The sequence below is a fragment of the Dicentrarchus labrax genome, unplaced genomic scaffold, assembly GCF_905237075.1.
Source record: "Dicentrarchus labrax unplaced genomic scaffold, dlabrax2021, whole genome shotgun sequence".
In the NCBI taxonomy this organism is placed as follows: domain Eukaryota; kingdom Metazoa; phylum Chordata; class Actinopteri; family Moronidae; genus Dicentrarchus; species Dicentrarchus labrax.
Window position 1 is genome coordinate 25,344,294 of NW_026136720.1, and position 20,277 is coordinate 25,364,570.

Below are 20,277 nucleotides of genomic sequence, written 5' to 3' on the forward strand. Positions count from 1 at the left end.
GAGGCGTGTAACACTCGCCAATCAGGAAGCGTGTAACACTCAGCCAGCCAATCAGGAGGTGTATAACACACAGGCTGCCAATCAGGTAGCCTTTGACACTCAGCCAGCCAATCAGGAGGCCTTTGACACTCAGCCAGCCAATCAGAAGGCATGCAAAAGGCACAAAAACACATACACAATACATGTTCCACAATCTGAAGCATGACACGGTTTCAGCTTCCTCGTCATATTCAAGAACAGAGTTAAAAAGTGACTCAATGTTTAATTTTCACCATTAAAAACATAGAGAAAATACAACATATGATCCATAATGTAGCTGTGTCCTGCAGAAACCTTTTTCATTCATTTTGTACCATTTTCCATATTATGACAGCTGGTGTTATCTCCAGCCTGTAGAAAATATTTTATACTTCAAAGACACCACTGTTATTGAAAACATTGATACATCTAAAAAATGCATAGGTGTAACAGAAAAAAAGAGATTTTACAAACAGCAGTGACGGTCTCTGCAGGACACACTGTACAGGCTGTTCTGTGCTTATCAAATTTGTCCAATAAAAATCACAAATAGCATGTCGTCGGAAATAAGACTTCACTGTGACTGATGTGACACCAACAGCCCTGTACCATTACCCTAGTATTCATATTAAGTTCCATGTGCAACTTGAGATGTTCAATCGTTATACGTGCCTTTTAATTAAATCCATAGATCATGCTCCCAAAGGTGTTTCCTAATGTTTTTACATTGTGTAAATGTATTAGGGCACATTTTTTTTAAAGCTCAGCAAAGGTCTCTCAACAATTGCACTGGCACTCAGGAAAGGCAAAAGTAAGAACGAAGTACAGTCATTTAAAAGTTTTTGGGCATGTCTAATGAGCTCCACTGTGCACCAGCAGAAATCTGTTAATGCATCTGAGATTTGGACATATTTGGACCTATATTGGATCTAACCTCATAACCCAAAAGGACAACCTTCCTGTGGCTCAGGAGGCAGAGCAGGATTTTTAGTAATAAGAAGGTTTGCAGTTTGGTCCCTGGCTCCTTCCTTTGCCTATTGAAGTGTCCTTCAACATCCAGGCTGAACCCCAAATTGCCACTGCTGTGTGAATGGAATTCTTTCTTATGAGCAGTTGCACCTTGCATGACACTGAGCTGCCATCAGTGTATTGATGTGTGAATAAGTGAATGTGACAAGCAGTTGAGTGGTTGAAGGACTAGAAAAGCACTATATGAGTGCAACCCTTTTTACCATTTGAGTTAAAAGACATGTTGACACTATTCTGAGTATGTTTTCACAAAGAATCAAAGGATCAAATAGTGTCTATATTGGCACTTGAGCTGACAGAGAAAAAACACTTAAAAGTTACCACAGGTCATTAGACCTATCATGCCACCGCAAACTAGCATATATTCTTATGAATAATAATGAACAAACCTTCACACCTCCAATATTTTTCCTTTGTGTGAGACAGGTCAAACTGGAGGTCCTGTTATCTTTCAACTTATGATTCATGACTTTCATCAAGCAGAGTAATGAGTACTGGATTGGATGAGTAATGGATCACTTTTTGTTCAAAATAACCGAATGACCACAAATTTGTATTCATGCTTAGTAATAACATTTACCTTGTTTTTGTTTTTCAAGCTGCAGCTGTTTATGTGTGAATTGATGATGCAACATTAGAGCCTCTGACATGACAAACAAGGCAAATAAAACCTGAAACTACAAATACCATTCAGTAGGGATGAGCAAGTACACCGTTATCTGTGTCTTTTCAACCAACTAAATTGCCCATATTTGTATCTGTACTCGAAATGGGTGGTGCTGGTGCTGGTGCCTAAACCGGAAGGCTTAAGAGGAAGTTGTTCAATTAAGCCTCAACTGTTGATCAGATTAATCAGTTGAACAAGTTTACAGAATTACACAAACTGAACTGAGCAATGTTTTCAATCAGTAAAATAAATATTTACAGAAAGTTTTTTTTATAATAGTTTATATATTATGGACAGATTGAAACAATTTAGTTGGATGACACCTAAAAAGTACATTATCTGTGCCAAATACTTCAGTTTGACTACTCGCTCAAACCTACCATTTAGTATTCCTCAGTCTTTGACTTACAAGTAAATGGTAAATGGACCTGTACTTGTATAGCGCCTTTCTAGTCTTCTGACCACTCAAAGCGCTTTTACACTACGTGCCACATTCACCCTTTCACACAGTGATGGCAATGTCCATCGAACAGAAACTAACAATCATACACACTCCACTCACACACCGATGTGATGGCATCGGGAACAATTTGGGGTTCAGTATCTTGCTCAAGGATACTTCGACGTTTGGCACCAGGAACCGGGGATCGAACCCACAACCTTCCGATTAAGGAACGACCCGCTCTGCCTCTGAGCCACAGCCGCCCACAAGTCCCACATTCAAAATGAATGGTTCCTAATAACACTGATGGTTACACACTACACATAGTAGTACACTGCTGTACTTATCCATCAGTAAATGTAAACCAATAGAAAAATGAGACACTTTTCTTCATGTATACAGTAAAGATATGGCAGTTCAAATTCTCTTTCAAAATCTTGGTGCAGATATTGTAGTAATATTATTAAATATAGTGAGTGTGTTAAGTGCAACCTGAAATGAGAACTGGATTTGGATTAACAGGAAACGCATTGCTGCATTTTTGAGGGGAACCAATGAAGAATAAAAATGTTATCATCCAGCTGCAATTACAGCTCATGTCTTTACACCGGAAGACTTAAGTAGTGAATTTCATTGGTTTGGGAAAAAAATAGACACAAAAACACTCATAGATGTGTGTGTGAACGCTCAGTCAAATCAACAAAAGCATCTGTTCATTAAAGTGTCTGTTTGAGTAGCATCACATTATTTGGGAATCATCAGATGGATGGACATTCTCTCTTTATGTGTTAAGACCAGGGTGCTGTGCTGTTAGCTTGTTAACTACGCTGCTCAGGACTGATTAAAAGTCTGTGAGGTACAGCTTGTGTTTGAAAGGATTGGTCCTGTGTAGCCAGCTGTTGATTGCAGGGTGGAGTCTCAGAGATTCTCCTCCAGCTGGCAGTTAATTCTCACTGGACATCACCACCTGAAAAGACAAGAAGATAGAAGGGAGATGAGAGAGAAAGATTAGGACTGTGAATATCTCCAGTGATTGGAGAATATCACAGTCATATCTGTGCATATATTTATCCACAACAGTTTCAGTCAATCTGATTTCCATCCATGAGATTTTGTGGATCCTTATTATCTGTAAAAGATTAAAATTTTATTTAATATAAGACAAAGAAACAAGAAAGCCCATTATCTTGGTAATTTTTACTAATTTGTCTGTTGAGCCTGGATGTTCTCTGGATGCTGATGCCTCAAGTTGTGGTTGCATTCCCTTTCGTGGCTCAAATTTCCACAGAAAGTTTCAGTAAGTCCCTATGCTAAAATTTTTATAACCTTTATATACTTACATTTATACATAACATATAACATCTTTAGCTTCATACTAGAGCTAAAATGATGCTGGATTTTTAGATTTTTTAGATCGATAATATATCAATACCTTGGAGTTTAAAATATCTTAATGTATCAATAATTATGCTAAAGATTATAGTATCATAATTTTATAAAAGCCAATTAGAGAGCAGAAGCAGTGAAAATGTGAGCTGTGGTGCTAAAAAATAGACAAGTAGGATTATGTGTGAGTCTGTGTGTGCTGCAGTAAAGATGACAGACAGCAGGGATACGTTAAAGTGATAATATTCACAAGTGCTCCTAAGCCATGTGAACACTGACAGCTCTTGCCTAAAGAAGAAGGACTTCTTAATCTTAAAACTGCTGTCACTGACCAAAATATATTGCATCAAATGATGCGTGTCAAGCGCCGACCCTAGCACAGTAACCATTAGCCATGCTGTCATAGTCTTCTCATTTAATGCAATGTAACCTGAACCTTTTCAACAGTAGAGGTCAAGCTGCCAGGTAATGTCTCTTTTGTCATTCTAATTTAAAATAATTTATGATGTCAGACTGGAAATAGGACAGAAGCGACACAGGGCGGTGCCTAGTTGTGCTGCCGATGTGGGGTTTATACAGAGAAAATAACTGGTGCAGCTGTTTTGACGTGCACTGTTCGTTGCCGGTATGTTTGAGCCTTTTTACCTGCCTGTGAATCTGCTGAATGGAATTCATAAAGCTCATTCTCATTCCTGGTGTTAAAATAAATCAGTAGTGGTAATATGAGCAAAATTGGTTTTAATGGGTTATTAAGTCTTTGCCTCATGTCCTGTTTTGTTAATGGATATAATATAACCATAAAAACGAAGTGAGACAAAGACTACCTAAGCTCAACAGTCAATTTTCAATTAGCCAAGCTCAGTTCCTATGCTTGAGTGCTGGAAGTTCCCATATGATCCACCACCAAGCATTACATCACAGCTCAAATGAGGCAAGGTGGGGAGAAAAAAGGACAAACTAGAGATAGGAAAAGATATAACATACCTTAACACAATAGTGTACACACAGGGAGTGAATGAATGAATGAAACAGCAATACAGGAGCTGTAACTATGACAGAGATTGAGCTGAGAGGAGCAGGCTGCTCTGGGAATCCAGTTTCATAACATGAATTTTTGAAGTGGTGGGGGTGGGTGAAAAGGGAAGGAGGGAGCTGACGATGTAGAAAAGAATGTATCACTGAGTAAATATGGATGAAGGATATTTATATGATGCCATCCAACTGCACAGGTCCTTGCTACACTTAGAGAGGACAAGGAAGACATAACCTTTAGTAAGAAAGCTTTTTGCTTTCATTCACTTTTACCTCAGTATAGACTGGTCACTATGTACTCCAGAAAACAGGGCTAATTTGATTAGTTGTGTGTGTAAGCTATGATATGTCATTAGTCATATCATAGCTTAAATATAGATTTTGACTTTGGGTATTATAATCAATGACAAAAAAAAGAAAACCCTAAAAACTACTGAGAGAAAAGGGGAGATTTGTCATCAAGTCCAATCACAACCATGTATGTAAATTCAGGCTCACACAATCCAGTCCATAAAATGAAAATATGAGAAGATGGCACCAGGGACAGCTGACGTGTCTTGAGCTGATTTTTCTTTCTTGTTTGATTTTGTTACTTAGTTTTGTTACAGCTTTTGGTGGAGAACACGTTTTCACCATGATAAATTAGCAATAAGTAATACCCATGGCATAGATTACCGGCTGCTGTACGTGAAAAATGGAGAAGGCAAAGGAAACTAGGCTTGCAGGCTCGGGTCAGCCTGAGGAAACATAAAAAACAAATTCCTCTACATAGTATTCCTCTCATAAAATGTAGAGTCACTGGAAAGGTTGCCCCCTAATAGTCAACTTAATAATTATTTAATGTGAAGATTCTTAATTGATGCACTTTTCATTAGTTGGATAGTTGCAGAAAAACAAAAACACCAAACTCTGTACGAGAGCTGCGCCTCATCACTGGGATGAAAGTATCAGGATTGTTGGAAAGTTATTTATTCCATGTTTAGAATAGTGTCTGTTGAAAGAAATTAAATAAATGTTCAGTCTCCTTGCTGGACACATACACATTCATTACAGATTTTTCTGTGACTGAGCGAAGGAAGACTAAAACGCCGAAGCCCACAGTTCACCACCAACCCATTCACGTTATAATACATTTTCCCCACTCAGCGACGCACCCGCTGAGGAACCAACTCTGGTTATTGGCAGCTCCATAGTCAGAAACGTGAAGTTAGCGAAGCCAGCGGCCATAGTTAAATGTATCCCTGGGGCCAGAGCGGGCGACAGTGAATCGTATTTAAAACTGCTGGCTAAAGATAAACGTAAATATAGTAAGATTGTTATCCACATCGGCGGTAATGACACCAATTACGCCAATCGGAGGTCACTAAAATTAATGTGGAGTTGGTGTTTAATTATGCTAAAACAATGTCGGACTCCGTAGTTTTCTCTGGACCCCTGCCCAATGTGACCAGTGATGACATGTATAGCCGCATGTCGGACTTCCACCGCTGGCTGTCGAGGTGGTGTCCAGCAAACGATGTGGGCTTCATAGATAATTGGAAGCCTTTTTGGGGAAAACGTGGTCTATTTAGGAGAGACGGCATCCATCCCACTTTGGATGGAGCGGCTCTCTTATCTAGGAATATGGAGAAGTTTATTTCTAAAACCTGACAGTCCAGAGTTGGGACCAGGAAGCAGAGCTGCTCTTACACACTTCTCTGCACTTCCATTAGTACAGTCACCCACCCAAAACCCCATAGAGACTGTGACTGTCCCCCGACCACCTAAATTATTTAAAGAAATAAAAACAAGAGGAGTTAAACATAAAAACCTAATAAAAATTAAAACCAACTCCTCAGTAGCACAAAATAAGAGAATGAAATGTTGACTGTTAAATATCAGGTCTCTGCCCTCTAAAGCTGTTTTAGTGAATGAATTAATATCAGATTATGATATTGATTTACTTTGTCTTACTGAGACCTGGTTGTCCCACGAGGAGTATGTTAGCCTAAATGAATCCCCCCCAGTCATATTAATACTCACATTCCTCGAGGCACTGGCCGAGGAGGTGGAGTGGCAGCCATATATGATTCGAGCGTTTTAATGGACCCTAAACCTAAACTAAATTATAATTAATTTGAAAGCCTTGTTCTTAGTCTTTCTCATCCATCCTGGAAAACACTGCAGCCAGTTCTATTTGTTATAGTGTACCGCGCTCCTGGAACATACTCGGATTTTATATCTGAATTCTCAGAGTTTTTATCAAGTTTAGTCCTTAAATCAGATAAAGTAATTATTGTAGGTGATTTTAATATTCATGTGGATATTAACAATGACAGCCTTAGTAACGCATTTATCTTATTAATAGACTCAATTGGCTTCTGTCAGAGTGTAAATAAACCAACTCATTGTTTTAATCACACTCTTAACCTTGTTCTATCATATGGCATTGATATTGAACATTTAATAGTGTTCCCACATAATCCTTTCCTATCTGACCATTATTTAATAACTTTTGATTTCATACTATTAGATTGTAATTCAATTCAATTCAATTTTATTTGTATAGCGCCAATTCATAACAGAAGTTATCGCAGGACACTTTTCAAATAGAGCAGGTCTAGACCGAACTCTTTATAACATTATTTACAGAGACCCAACAGTGCCACCATGAGCAAGCACTTGGCGACAAGGGCAAGGAAAACTGCCTGTTAGAGGGCAGAAACCTAGGACAGATCCTTCGGCTCTAGGTGGGTGGTCGTCTGTCTTGACCAGTTGGGGTGAGAGAGAGAGAGAGAGAGAGAGAGAGAGAGAGAGAGAGAGAGAGAGAGAGAGAGAGAGAGAGAGAGAGGTGTACAGCAACAACAGTATTGGCAATGGCAATCTAGCAGGACCATGACAGGAGGCTCCACCAGGATTGATAAGAACCTGCGAGACGAGAAAGCACAAGAACTACGGGGAAGAAGTGAAGTTAGTAACATGCATTTACTGTACAATGGGACATGAATGAGTGCAGAAAGAGAGAGGAAGAGAGGAGCTCAATGCACCATGGGAAATCCCCCGATAGTCTAGGCCTATAGCAGGACTCACCTGATCCAGCCCTAACTATAAGCTTTATCAAAGAGGACTGTCTTAAGCCTACTCTTGAATGTGGTGAGGGTGTCTGCCTCCTGAATCACAACTGGAAGCTGGTTCCACAGGAGAGGAGCTTGGTAACTAAAGGCTCTGGCTCCTGTTCTACTTTTTGAGACTATAGGAACCACAAGTAGCCCAGCATTCAGAGAATGTAGTGTTCTAGAGGGGTAATAGAGTACTATGAGCTCTTTAAGATATGAAGGGGCCTGACCATGAAGAGCTTTATAGGTGAGGAGGAGGATTTTAAATTCTATTCTAAATTTTAAATTAAAAAAAAAAGAGGAATGTATAAGCCATTAGGCAAAACTTCCTACAGCAGATGTCTATCTGACAGTGCTGTAGCTAAATTTAAGGAGGAGATTCCATCAGTGTTTAATTCAATGCCATGTCTGAATATAACAGAGTCCTATAATAGCTTTAGTCCCTCCGAAATTGATCATCTTGTTGATAGTGCTGCAGGTTCACTACGAAGAACATTAGACTCTATCGCTCCTATAAAAAGGAAATTATTAAAACATAGGAAACTAGCACCGTGGTACAACCACCAAACCCACCAATTAAAGCAAAAAGCTAGGAAATCTGAAAGGAAACGGCGCTCTTCCAAATTATCAGAATATCGCTCAATTTGGCAAGATGATCTTAAAACCTATAGAAAGGACCTCCGTAATGCCAGAGGAGCCTATTATTCAGTACTAATAGAAGAAAATAAGAACAACCCTAGGTTCCTCTTCAGCACTGTAGCCAGGCTGACAGAGAGCCACAGCTCTATTGAGCCACATATCCCCATAAACTTAAGTAGCAACGACTTTATGAGCTTTTTTTATAATAAAATTATTACTATTAGAGAGAAAATTAATCACCAACTGCCATCAACAGTTATCAGTGGCTCTCCAAGTTCAGGAACTTTAACTAATGTAAACTCAGATATATATTTAGACTGTTTTTCTGCTATCGATCTTCATCAGTTAATTTCAGTAATTTCTACATCGAAGCCATCAACCTGTCTGTTAGACCCGATCCCAACTAGGCTGCTTAAAGAAGTCGTACTCTTAATGGGCACTGCTTTACTGGATATGATTAATCTTTCTTTATTATCAGGATATGCACCACAGTCCTTTAAAGTAGCTGTAATTAAACCCCTTCTTAAAAAGCCCACTCTTGACCCAGGGGTTTTAGCCAATTATAGACCGATTTCTAACCTCCCCTTCCTCTCTAAGATTCTGGAGAAAGTAGTCGCCAAAGAGTTGTGCGACTTTCTACGTAACAATAGTTTATTTGAGGATTTTCAGTCAGGAGTTAGAATTCATCACAGCACAGAGACAGCTCTGGTTAAAGTTAATAATGACCTTTTAATTGCTTCAGACAATGGACTTGTCTCTGTACTTGTATTATTAGATCTTAGTGCTGCATTTGACACAACTTGAGCATCAAATTGGCATTAAAGGAGCCGCACTAAGCTGATTTAAGTCATACTTATCAGATCGTTCTCAGTTTATACATGTTAACAATGAATCTTCAATAAATACTACAGTTAGTCATGGAGTTCCACAAGGTTCTGTACTTGGACCAATACTATTTACTTTATATATGCTCCCTTCAGGCAACATTATTAGAAATCACTCCATTAAGTTTCACTGTTATGCAGATGATACGCAGTTATATCTATCGATCAAGCCCGATGAAATTAATCAATTATCTAAATTACAAACATGTCTTAAGGACATAAAATCCTGGATGAGCTGCAATTTTCTGATAATTAACTTCAAAAAAACGAAATTCTTGTACCTGGCCCCAAAAACCTTAGAGACTCACTGTCTAAAGATATAGTTACTCTAGATGGCATTACCTTGGCCTCTAGCACCACTGTCAGGAATCTTGGAGTTATCTTTGATCAGGATTTGTCATTTAATTCCCACATAAAGCAAACCTCTAGGACTGCCTTCATTCATTTACGTAATATTACAAAAATTAGACACATCCTATCACAGACAGATGCAGAAAAACTAATCCATGCATTTGTTACTTCTAGGCTGGATTACTGCAACTCTTTATTATCAGGTTGCCCCAATAAGTCCATTGAAACGCTCCAATTAATTCAAAACGCTGCAGCACGAGTATGACATCTCTCCTGTACTAGCTTCTCTGCACTGGCACCCTGTAAAATTTAGAATAGAATTTAAAATCCTCCTGGTCGAGACAGACGACCACCCACCTAGAGCCGAAGGATCTGTCCTAGGTTTCTGCCTTTTAACAGGCAGTTTTTCCTTGCCCTTGTTGCCAAGTGCTCGCTCATGGTGGTACTGTTGGGTCTCTGTAAATAATGTCAAGCCTTCACATGTTTAGGATATTTCATATATATATATATATATATATATATATATCATTTATATCACAAACGCGTGAGAGCTTGTTGACTACAGGCTTTATCTAAGGAGTAGTAGTCCACTAGAAAAATCTTAAGTAAAGGACAGCTGTAGTCACAAGATAATAAGCTAAATAAACTAAGGAGCGGGTTGTCCTAGAAACCTGGGCATAATATTTGACAAGCTCAATTTTGAAAAACAAATTGTTGTTGAAACATGTTTTTACCAGCTACCCGCAAAGATCAAGTTGTTTGTCTTGCGGCCTGATCTTGAGAAACATATCCATGCATTTATTTAATCTCAACTGGACTCTGGGTTAAACCAAAAAGCCATCTTGCACCCAGTTCAAAATGCAGCTTCTCTGCTTTTTAATTAACACAAGAAGACAAGCACCCAGTAGCAAGTAAACTTGCTGAATCAGTGACATCTTTTATATAACTTCTGAAAACATATCTCTTTATTTATTCTAGCACACTGTTTAAATGTCTTATATATCATGACTATGTCATGTCATGTCAATTGTGGAATATGTTTTATCTGTTTTGTTGTTAGTCCTTATTTTTTACTGATGGGGGTCTTTTATTCTCGTTTATTCTGCCTTACCTCTAAATGCTAAGTGCTCTACGTGCCATGTAAGGCACTTTGTAACTTTGTTTTTGAAAAGTGCTGTACAAATAAAGTTTATTATTATATTATTATTTTTAATAGCACAGTAAGAACAGCAATGGTTTTGGACAATAAAATTGGGGATGAGCAAAGAGGAAAGTGTCTGCTTCATGATCAACAACCAACTTGTGCTCACTGTAAAGATGTTTTCGTTGGACTGTTTTCCTAACCTGGTGCATCTTATGATCAGACACCGTCCTTATTATCTCAGAGGGAGTTTATACTGGCCATTCTCACAGCAGTGTACATTCCACTACACACCCTGAATGAGCTGTATGAAATTCTTGAAAGGACAGAGACCTTACAGCAGATGGTTGCTTTAATTGTGACATGGGCTTTTAACAAAGCCAACCTGAGGAAAATCCTGCTGTGATATCACCAGCACATCAGCTGTTTGGTATGGTAGAACACTCTACCATGTTTACATTCCTTTCCAAGATATAAGGGCTTTCCTCGCTCCCAGTTGGGCAAATCAGATCTAATCTCAGTTCTGCTTCTGCCTGCAGACAGAAACTCAAGCAAAAGTCACAGATGACGTGTGCGATGACCACTCAGACTCTTTTACATCACACTTCAGCACTATGAAGTGGTGTGTGCGTCACACATTTATGTCCCATTAATGCATGTTACCAACATCACTTCTTCCCCGGAGTTCTTGTGCTTTCTCGTCTCGCATTTTCTCATGGATCCTGGTGGTGCCTCCTGCCATGGTCATGCTTGACTCCCACTGCTAATATTACTGATATTATTGTTTTTATTAGGGCCCTGACCATGTGAAGGCCCTATTGTAATTGTAAGGGCTATTATTAGGGCCCGAGCACTGACCGTGCAAAGGCCCTTTTGTATTTGTAAGGATTATTATTTTAGTAACAAATGAATCACATTTTTGAAGGCTTTCCCATGCTCGAAAACGAATGAAACGCGGCGCACATGTCAGTCGTGGCGAACATTTTTACATTTTCTAGGGGTCCACTATAAGCATGGCAAAATTTTACACCTGGGGCCCCTCACACCGATATGTATAAAAATCGGCACACGCGTAGATCTTATCCAGACGAACAAAATTTGTGCGATTTGCACACGTTGCATTTGAACAAACTCCTCCTAGGGAATTGATCGATCGACTTTGGACACAACCATCTAAAGACATTCATGATTAAAAGTTGTGCTAATTACAACATTCCGTCGAACGGAGTGCCCATGGCATGGCGTTGAATTTCAATGACTCGCCATGAAAAAAGGAGTTGTCATAACTTCTACGTACATGATCCGATCTCAACAAAACTTCACGTGTGATAAGATTCCTGCCCTGAACACGTCTATGTGATAATATTCAGGAATAGTGAGAGTGCCACCTAGTGGTGAAACAAAGTGTCATTTTTTATACTTTCATGTTCTACTCTAGCAGGTTAATCAGATCCAGCTGAAATTTAGTCAGGACATGCAAAACATGTTGATGATATTTCATGATTGTGGTGACAGTTTGTTAAAGGGCGTGTCCGTGGCGTGTCGTCAAACTTTGATGTATTTTTATTTATTTATTTTGCACAGATTAGAATTACATTAAAAAGACGACAAAGATAACAAATAGTGTTAAGTGCAGGGAGAGGCAGAAAACCCTAATGGGCTTATTCAAAGCCTCCACCTAAAATGTCATAGTTATAAGGAACAGAAAATTGACGTACAGAGAATATTATAACTACATGAAGTAATAACAAACTGATAATAGAGAGAAAAAATATATAACATCAACAACAAATTATAATGACAACAAAATAACCAGAACACCCAAATTTGCTATTACTTCAGTGTACATTGTCCATTCTGCTCCAAACTTAACTTGTCTGATAAGAGTCCCGCTCTGAACACATCTATGTGATCATATTCACTAATAGTGAGAGCGCCAATGTCATTTTTGTACTTTTATGTATATCTCCCAGCAGATTGATCAGATCCAGCTGAAATTCAGTCAGAAGTTCCTTAGGATGATGACGCTGACATCTTATGAATCTTAAGAATTAGCATGGAACCATGTTGCCATGGCGACGTGGGGAAAATCTGTTTTTCTGTTAACATTTGAAAACTTTTTGGGGGGCTAAACATGCCCAAAAACTCATGAAAGTTTGCACAAAATTAAGTTGTGGCAAAGGCTAAGGTGTTGTCTTGGTTCCATAGATGGGTGTGGCTAAGCCGCCCCCTAGAATCAGCCCCCAAGACACGTACGACCGACATGTACGAAAACTGGTACGCATGTGTATCATGATGGGACAAGCAAAAAAGCCTCTTGGACCCGTAACCCAAACCCAGGGAATTTATCGGACCAACATCAAAACTGGCTGCAATGCGGCGTAGCGCGGCTGTGGGCGACCACTGTGCAGGCCCCGACGTAGGTTGATGGCGAGGTCCCACCGAACGCTGGCTTTAATCATTATTATTATTACTACAGTTACTATTATTACTATAGTCACTTCTCATCGTTCCCATTGTTGCTGTCGTCGTAGTCATCATCTTCTTCATGTTCATCATCATCACCATCAGTCTCTCTCTCTCTCTCTCGTCAAGGCAAACGGCCACCCACCTAGAGCTGGGGTTTGCCCGAGGTTTCTGCCTCTTAAAAGTTTTTCCTTGCTGCCATCGGCAAGTGCTTGCTCATGGTGGGAACTGTTAGGTCTCTGTAAATAATTTTATAAGGAGTACCTGTAGTCCTGCGGTATTTGAAAAGTGTCCTGAGATAACTTCTGTTATGAATTGGCGCTTTACAAATACAATTGAATTGAACTGAATAATATGCTGACAGATGATACTACTGCAGCAAGCCCTGACTTGCTTGGACTGCTATGGCATCATTGCTTGCAGCTTTAATTACGATTGTACAGAAAAGCCACTCATACCCACTGTGAAGTATCATGGTAGATCTATCCCTTGTAAGGCTATTTTTGTTCCAAGGACCGCAGAATAGGAAAGGAGTCCACAAGCATTGACCTTGGAATCTGAAGGTTCTTGAAAGAGATTCTGTACGGGTTTTTCATCTTGGAGTCAGTGACGTATTTTAATCATGCATTATTCATACTTTGCAGTCACGTGGTTACCTGGCGGGCAAGAAACATATATTTACATATATCCGTCACCTTACACCGCAGAAAAAAATGAAAGCCTACAAAAGTACGGATAGCTATCTTTTTTCAAGAGTGGATGGGTTTACAACGCTGTCGTATGGGAGGTGAAAAACAGGAATATCTTCATAATCAAAGCAAAGGTGAGTGTTACTAGTTAGCTAACTGTTAGCTAACGTTACCCGCTAACGTTTGCTAATGTTTGCATGTTTGTAGCTATACACAAAGTGACATCTGTTGCGTCGTGTACACCCTGCCTGCCGGCGAATGACAGCTTGATAAGTAACGTTAGTTTAAAAAAAACCTTATGCCAACTAGGCTGTATCATATATGGCTAGCAGGATGTCAAACATTGTAGCCTACCTGCTTATCCACTCCACATAGCATCAGACAACAGACAAGAGCAGCTGGGGCAGCGAAATGCCAATAATCCTGTTAGCAATCTGTTAGGTTGTAACGTTAATGTAGTAGTAATAACTGTACGATAGTAACGTTATGTATGCAAAGTAAGTAAGTAAGTAAGTAAGTAAGTAGCCGCAGTACAACAGTAACGTGTGTACTGTAACATGTATTCTTCTTCTGATCGTATCATATCAAATCACGTACATATGATATATATATACTTTTGTATAGTAAAACTGGCGACGTCCTGGCAAGATCCTTGATTAGTTTACTGGGTTTAGTTGCTGGAGAACGATGTTCTTGCCCGCCAGCTAGTAGTTGTGACATCACGTGCAAAGTATGAATAGGACAGAACTTAGAGCTGTTATCTTAGCAAGGGAGGATGGTTTAATTGCGGCACACATATTTGAGAAAAATATTTGCTAAATGATAAGAATTTAATGTTTCTTTCAGTTATGTTACTTCAATTAAATAATTGATACATAATTAACATAACATAATTTTTCTAATGTCATTTTGCTCATTTTAACCAAAGCGTGGCAATAACTCTGGAGGGCAATGTAATGCAAGAAAATTCGCATTGGGTTCAGTCTGAGAGCTAGGCATACATATGTGCAAATACCCACTGATCACTTAGTGTCATTTAGAATGTACCTGGAATGGCTGGCTCCTGGTGTCTCCCTGTTAGGCAGGTAAGTGTTTCCAAGTGCTGACAAAGGCGGTGGGGATCAATGAATAAGGCACAGTGGTGATGGAGTTCCAACTATCTGACGTGGGGTCGTAGCAATCCAATGTTTTACACCTCTGCGTCCCAAAATAACCTCCAACCACATACAACTTATTTCCTGAGGCCACAGCATGGCAGCTCATCCGTTTAGACGTCATGTCGCCAACCCGAGTCCACTGATTGGTTTCACAGTCAAAGCGATAAGCAGAGGCAGCTGTAAATTCAGTGTCGCCACCCATGATGAAGATCTGGCTCCCTAAGACAGCAGCCGCTGTGTAGCGCCATGGCTGTGGGCATTCAGCCGCAATATTCCAGCGGTTACCCAGAGGGTCGTAGCATTGGACCTAGATATAGAACATAGTGACAGTGGTTAGGTGTGACACTAACATATTAAGGTAAGGAGATTTCAGACAACAATGCAGTATAATGTGATAATATCATTAATTTTATTCAGTATGCGTTTTACATTATAATATTCATACACAGTGGAGTAAAGAACATTTACAAATGGTTCTTCATTTAAAACAGAAAAAATAACTCAAATTAGAACATTTAGAGCCTATTTACACCTGGTATTAACATGTGTCTTGGATGATCAGATCACAAGTCTAGAAACAAGCGTAAACGACCACCGACAACATATCTCTTGTAGCGTAAACGCTAATGTGTCCACCTTGAAAGACCAACTACTTAACTGACATCCTGTAAGTACACATGAAACACTGGTCTATTTGGTGCTTGTGCTCTTTTACCTGCCAAGATAAGCAACTGATGTTTGTGAATGCCTGTTTTAATTGATTTGAGCAACTAGTAAACACAATATCTGCAGACTCCCTTAAATTTAATTAAATAAATAAATAAATCACACAATTTTGATAAGTATATTAAATGAGGAGAAACTTTATAAACTTTGTGAAATGCTGTCAATGACAGACTGTTTGTTTGTTTACTTTTTCTCAAACAACCTGCAAATTATAATAGAAAACTTATATTTCACTTGGTGGTCTACAGGTAACGAAGAACACAAACGGAACAAAAACATAAACTCTCCACAGGTACTGCTTAAGCACTGATACTGGAACATTTAAAGGGAACATCATATAAATACAGTTAATCTTCTTCTCAATCATTTTAAATGTATGTTTTCACCAAATAACTTTAGAATTTTCCCCTTAGTAAATTTAGTCTTAATAGATTGGAGGACTGGATTAATATTAATTTAAAGAAGTTCCTGAAAGTCTGTAGTCAATTTTATGGTGCTATCCATTTGTCTCGAGAACTCGGAACCCGAGTTGGAAAGTGTAAATCTCGCAGCTATCTCACGACATTTCACTGAGACACACCCCCTTTTGGTCGGAATTTCAGCTGTCACCCCGAGCTGGACGGGGGAGTACGTACGACCCGCAAAACAAAGATGGCAGCGCCCATATTAAGATGTATTTTCTTTGTATTTGTACTACGTTGGTCGTCTTAAATGCTCCTATACACTTGTTTACATTGCTGCTTTAGTCCGGTCACCAATTTATGCATTGCACGGTGTTGCTGTGCGTGCAATACAATGTAAAGTTTTGTTTTCGAGCTGGTTTGCTAAAAAGGCTAATGTAGCTAACAATAACACTAGCCTGCCACTGCCCCTGGTGGCTCGAGACAAACGCCACAGCACTTGTTGAAATGAAATAGGCGAAAATGGCAAAATATATTTGAAATGTAAGACTTGCAATAACGGAATTACTTGAAATGTTAGTGTTTCTGTAGAAAAACATGTTATTATTTCACATTGAGCTTGTTTAGATGAGCCACAAGCAATAACAAGACAGCTGCTGCACTTCTTTCCAACTCGTAATACCCAAAGACAAACCGGAACGCTATAAGTGGTACAAGCCAGGCAATGACGTAACGTTCTTGCGGCAGAACAACTCGGGCTCCGAGTTCACGAGACAAATGGATAGCACCATTATACCCAGATATTTCATCCGCAAAGGTAGCCACTTAAATGGAAAGAGTGTCAGCAGGGAAGCAACTGTTGGGTCTTGGTCAGAATGAGTTCTCTTTTTCTATCAGAAGATTGTGTCCAACATGCGAATTTCTAAGTCCAAATTAGGTCTAAAAGTTATTCTCCTTCAGGTGGAAAAATAACAACCAGGATTCATCAAAGTTGGCAGTAGATTAGAGCTTTATTATCTTAACAGACACACAAAGCCCGAGCCCTCCATGGAAAGACTGAATTCGTCCTCACAAAGCTTCTCCTTATATACTTTTGCCCTCTGTCACAAGTCCTGCCCACCTTCTACCTTTTCCATCCACGACATAATGGTGTAAATTCTACTCTGGAAAGACCCTAAATCTTCACCAGTCTGTGGGTCCCAATTATTTTGCCCTTGTTGGGCCCATGCGCCATCCTACTGATTGTCTTATCAGCCCAATTATCCTGCCTTTGTTTTGCCCATGCTCCATTCTACTGGTGTCTTACTCGCCTAATTATCCTATTCTACTTAACACTCAAAATCATCATTACATAAAACATTACAAACTACTTGATTTCCAGTTATCTGTGTGAACAAACCATAGTGCTTACAACATAATATCCAAACTTTTGTGTGATTATTTGATTACTAACTTATAACATGCACTAACCTACACAAAATTTTATACTACACAACCCAATGAGATGGGCATTACCTCTGATTTTTGCCAGTTAATTTTATAACCCAAAATCTCAGAAGAAGTCACATTGACACCTGAAATAGAGAAAACTGGGTTTGATAGTAACAACAAAATGTCATCTGCATATAAACAGTTCATGCTCCCCGCTTCCTGCCATCACTCCCTTATTTCTCAAGTCATCTCCAATTGATACTGCCAGTGGTTCCACAAACAAAATAACGAGCAACATGGTTAGAGGATCACCCTGCCTAGTCCAAATACAACATATTAATTATTTGGGCCTTCTTATAAATTTGGAAATGTTACACATTAAGTTATTTCTTACAAATTATTTCCCAGTGTTTTGGCTACTAGACAGTGGGACAAACTGAAACTGAAATGACGTACGTAGAAAGCTGCCTTATAAGGAATTGTAAGGGAAAGGTAAATCCACCAACCTTGGAAGCCTTGTCTCTGTGTATGGTGGTCCCTCCAAAAACAAACAGTTTGAGTTTGGCACTGACCACGGCTGCATTACTGACTCCATCTCTTAAAGGAGCCATCATAGTCCATTTATTACTGAGAGGGTCATACCGCTCCACCTAGGAAAACATTACACGGTAACAGATTAGAGGCTTAAAGCAAAGATGCATAATGTGTCCAGGTTGAGTCAAACTCAGACAAGCAGCAGAGATTTCACCTGATAACAAAAATTAGATTACAAGCTGTATGTACTTGTGTACATGTACATATAATTAGATTTTAACATCAATAAATAGAGATGAAAAATGTAAATTCTTTAACAATTTTCATGAAGAAGTTGATTTTTTTCTGACCTGTTTTAGGGAAACAGATGGTGAGGCAGGAAAAACTCCAGCTATGGCTGTATGACCTCCAACAACATACAGACTATTCTCCAACTCAGCTGAACCATGGCCAAACCTGGAGAGAATATTTTTATTTTATTACTTTATTAAATCACACAACGGGGAAATTGCCTTGTCACAGCAGCATTCATACTATACATATACCTACATTATATATGTGCGTGTGTGTGTGTGTGTGTGTGTGTGTGTGTGTGTGTGTGTGTGTGTGTGTGTGTGTTTTTGTGCTTTAGACAATGTAGGGGCTTGCTAAAATTGGTCTTTCAACAATATACACAGTGTGATCTACCTCTGATATGGTAAATGGTAAATGGTAGATGGACCTGTACTTGTATAGCGCCTTTCTAATCTTCCGACCACTCAAAGCGCTTTTACACTACATGACACATTCGCCCTTTCACACACATTCACTTAGTGATGGCAAAGCCCATCAAACAGAAATGCATTCGTACACATTTACACACCAATGTACAGCATCAGGAGCAATTCGGGTTCAGTATCTTGCTCAAGCATAATTCGACACGTGGCTGAGGTTCACTCTGACTGCACCAGGTCAATAAGTTTGAGTGGCCATTATATATATATGTTTAAGTAGACAAAGTGCAGTCACTGCAAAAATTAGGTCATACAAATGGTACTGCAGCCATTAAGTGTAGTTGTACACAATCATTTCATTGTAGAACTACTAACAATAGCAACTTTGCTATCCATTTGCAAACTTTAAAAGATCTCCACACCACAGATATACTTGTCCCTCTTCTATGCTTTGATGCGATATTCTGTGATTTATACTCTATATATTTACCTATGAGTATTAACTAGAATAGAAATATGTTTACTTGTGCTTACATTGATTATGCTTACATTGATAAAGGGCTGTTAAGGGAATACTAATAACAGAAATAAAGTAATGAATATTAGATGTTTGTATGATGTGTTATAGAATTGTAACTTACTAATGAATATGAATAGCAGGCACAGTATAAGGGAGAAGAGTGTGGGTAGTTGCAGATATAACATGACATTCTTTGGGAGAGAAAGCGGTAAACACGGCCTCCGAGGTCAGTATCAGGAGCTCGTAAAAACAATGATAGAACACAGGACGGAGTCCTTCCAGTCGTGAAAAAAAACTCAGGTTTTGGCTACCCCATCAACACCATCCTTGGAGACAAGATACCAAGAGGACAAGGGGTGGAGATAATACCATCTTGTGCTATGTGTGTTATCTGCAAAAATATAAGAACTGATGTTAGGAACAGGAGGTTGCTCAGACTTCGTGAACTGGCAGACCTTGTGCGTGTCAGGTTAACCGTAGTTGAACCCAGAGCTCTGTAAACTCTGCAGATTCTACTGGTGTTAAGAATAAAGCTGATTATTGAGTAAACTAAATCTTCTCCAATCGCTTCATTAAAAGAACACGTGAGGAATTAGTTTTTGAAATACAGAGATTCCTCAACAATTTGGTGACCCCGACGTGATGAAGACGGAGAAGTTAGACAACCAAGTTTTTCTTCACAATGGACGAGAGGACTGAGTGACAGCAAAACTTCGCGGATCCGCATAAAATAAAGGTAAGCAGAAGCCTGTTATAACAAAATTCTGCGATTGGGCATTGTCGAAACTGTTTTGAAGTCACTTGTGATACTCGTCCTAGGCATAGTGTAAACCAGTATAGTGTGCAACATAGGGCACGCTCCCTTAAGGAGGTCACCAATAGGGAACCTGCTGTGAAAGCGCACAAGCAGGTTAGCCTGAGGATTGGAGTCCCGTGAGGGGTGAAAGGCCTCCACA

The 20,277-nt window shown here is 39.3% G+C and overlaps 1 protein-coding gene across 2 annotated transcripts in view; it reads right to left on the reverse strand.

Annotated features, from left to right (window-relative positions):
• Positions 1 to 242: 242 nt before the first annotated feature.
• The window catches only part of LOC127353720 (kelch-like protein 25), a 53,897-nt gene continuing 33,862 nt past the window's right edge, over positions 243 to 20,277 (reverse strand). For both annotated transcript variants that reach the window (XM_051383221.1, XM_051383222.1), the window contains 4 exons: positions 18,439 to 18,544; positions 18,061 to 18,204; positions 14,887 to 15,303; positions 243 to 3,123 (listed from right to left, as the gene is read on the reverse strand). In XM_051383221.1, the coding sequence (XP_051239181.1) occupies positions 14,917 to 15,303; positions 18,061 to 18,204; positions 18,439 to 18,544 (637 nt within the window). In that variant the 3' untranslated portion in view covers positions 243 to 3,123; positions 14,887 to 14,916. The remainder of the gene's footprint in view (positions 3,124 to 14,886; positions 15,304 to 18,060; positions 18,205 to 18,438; positions 18,545 to 20,277) is intronic.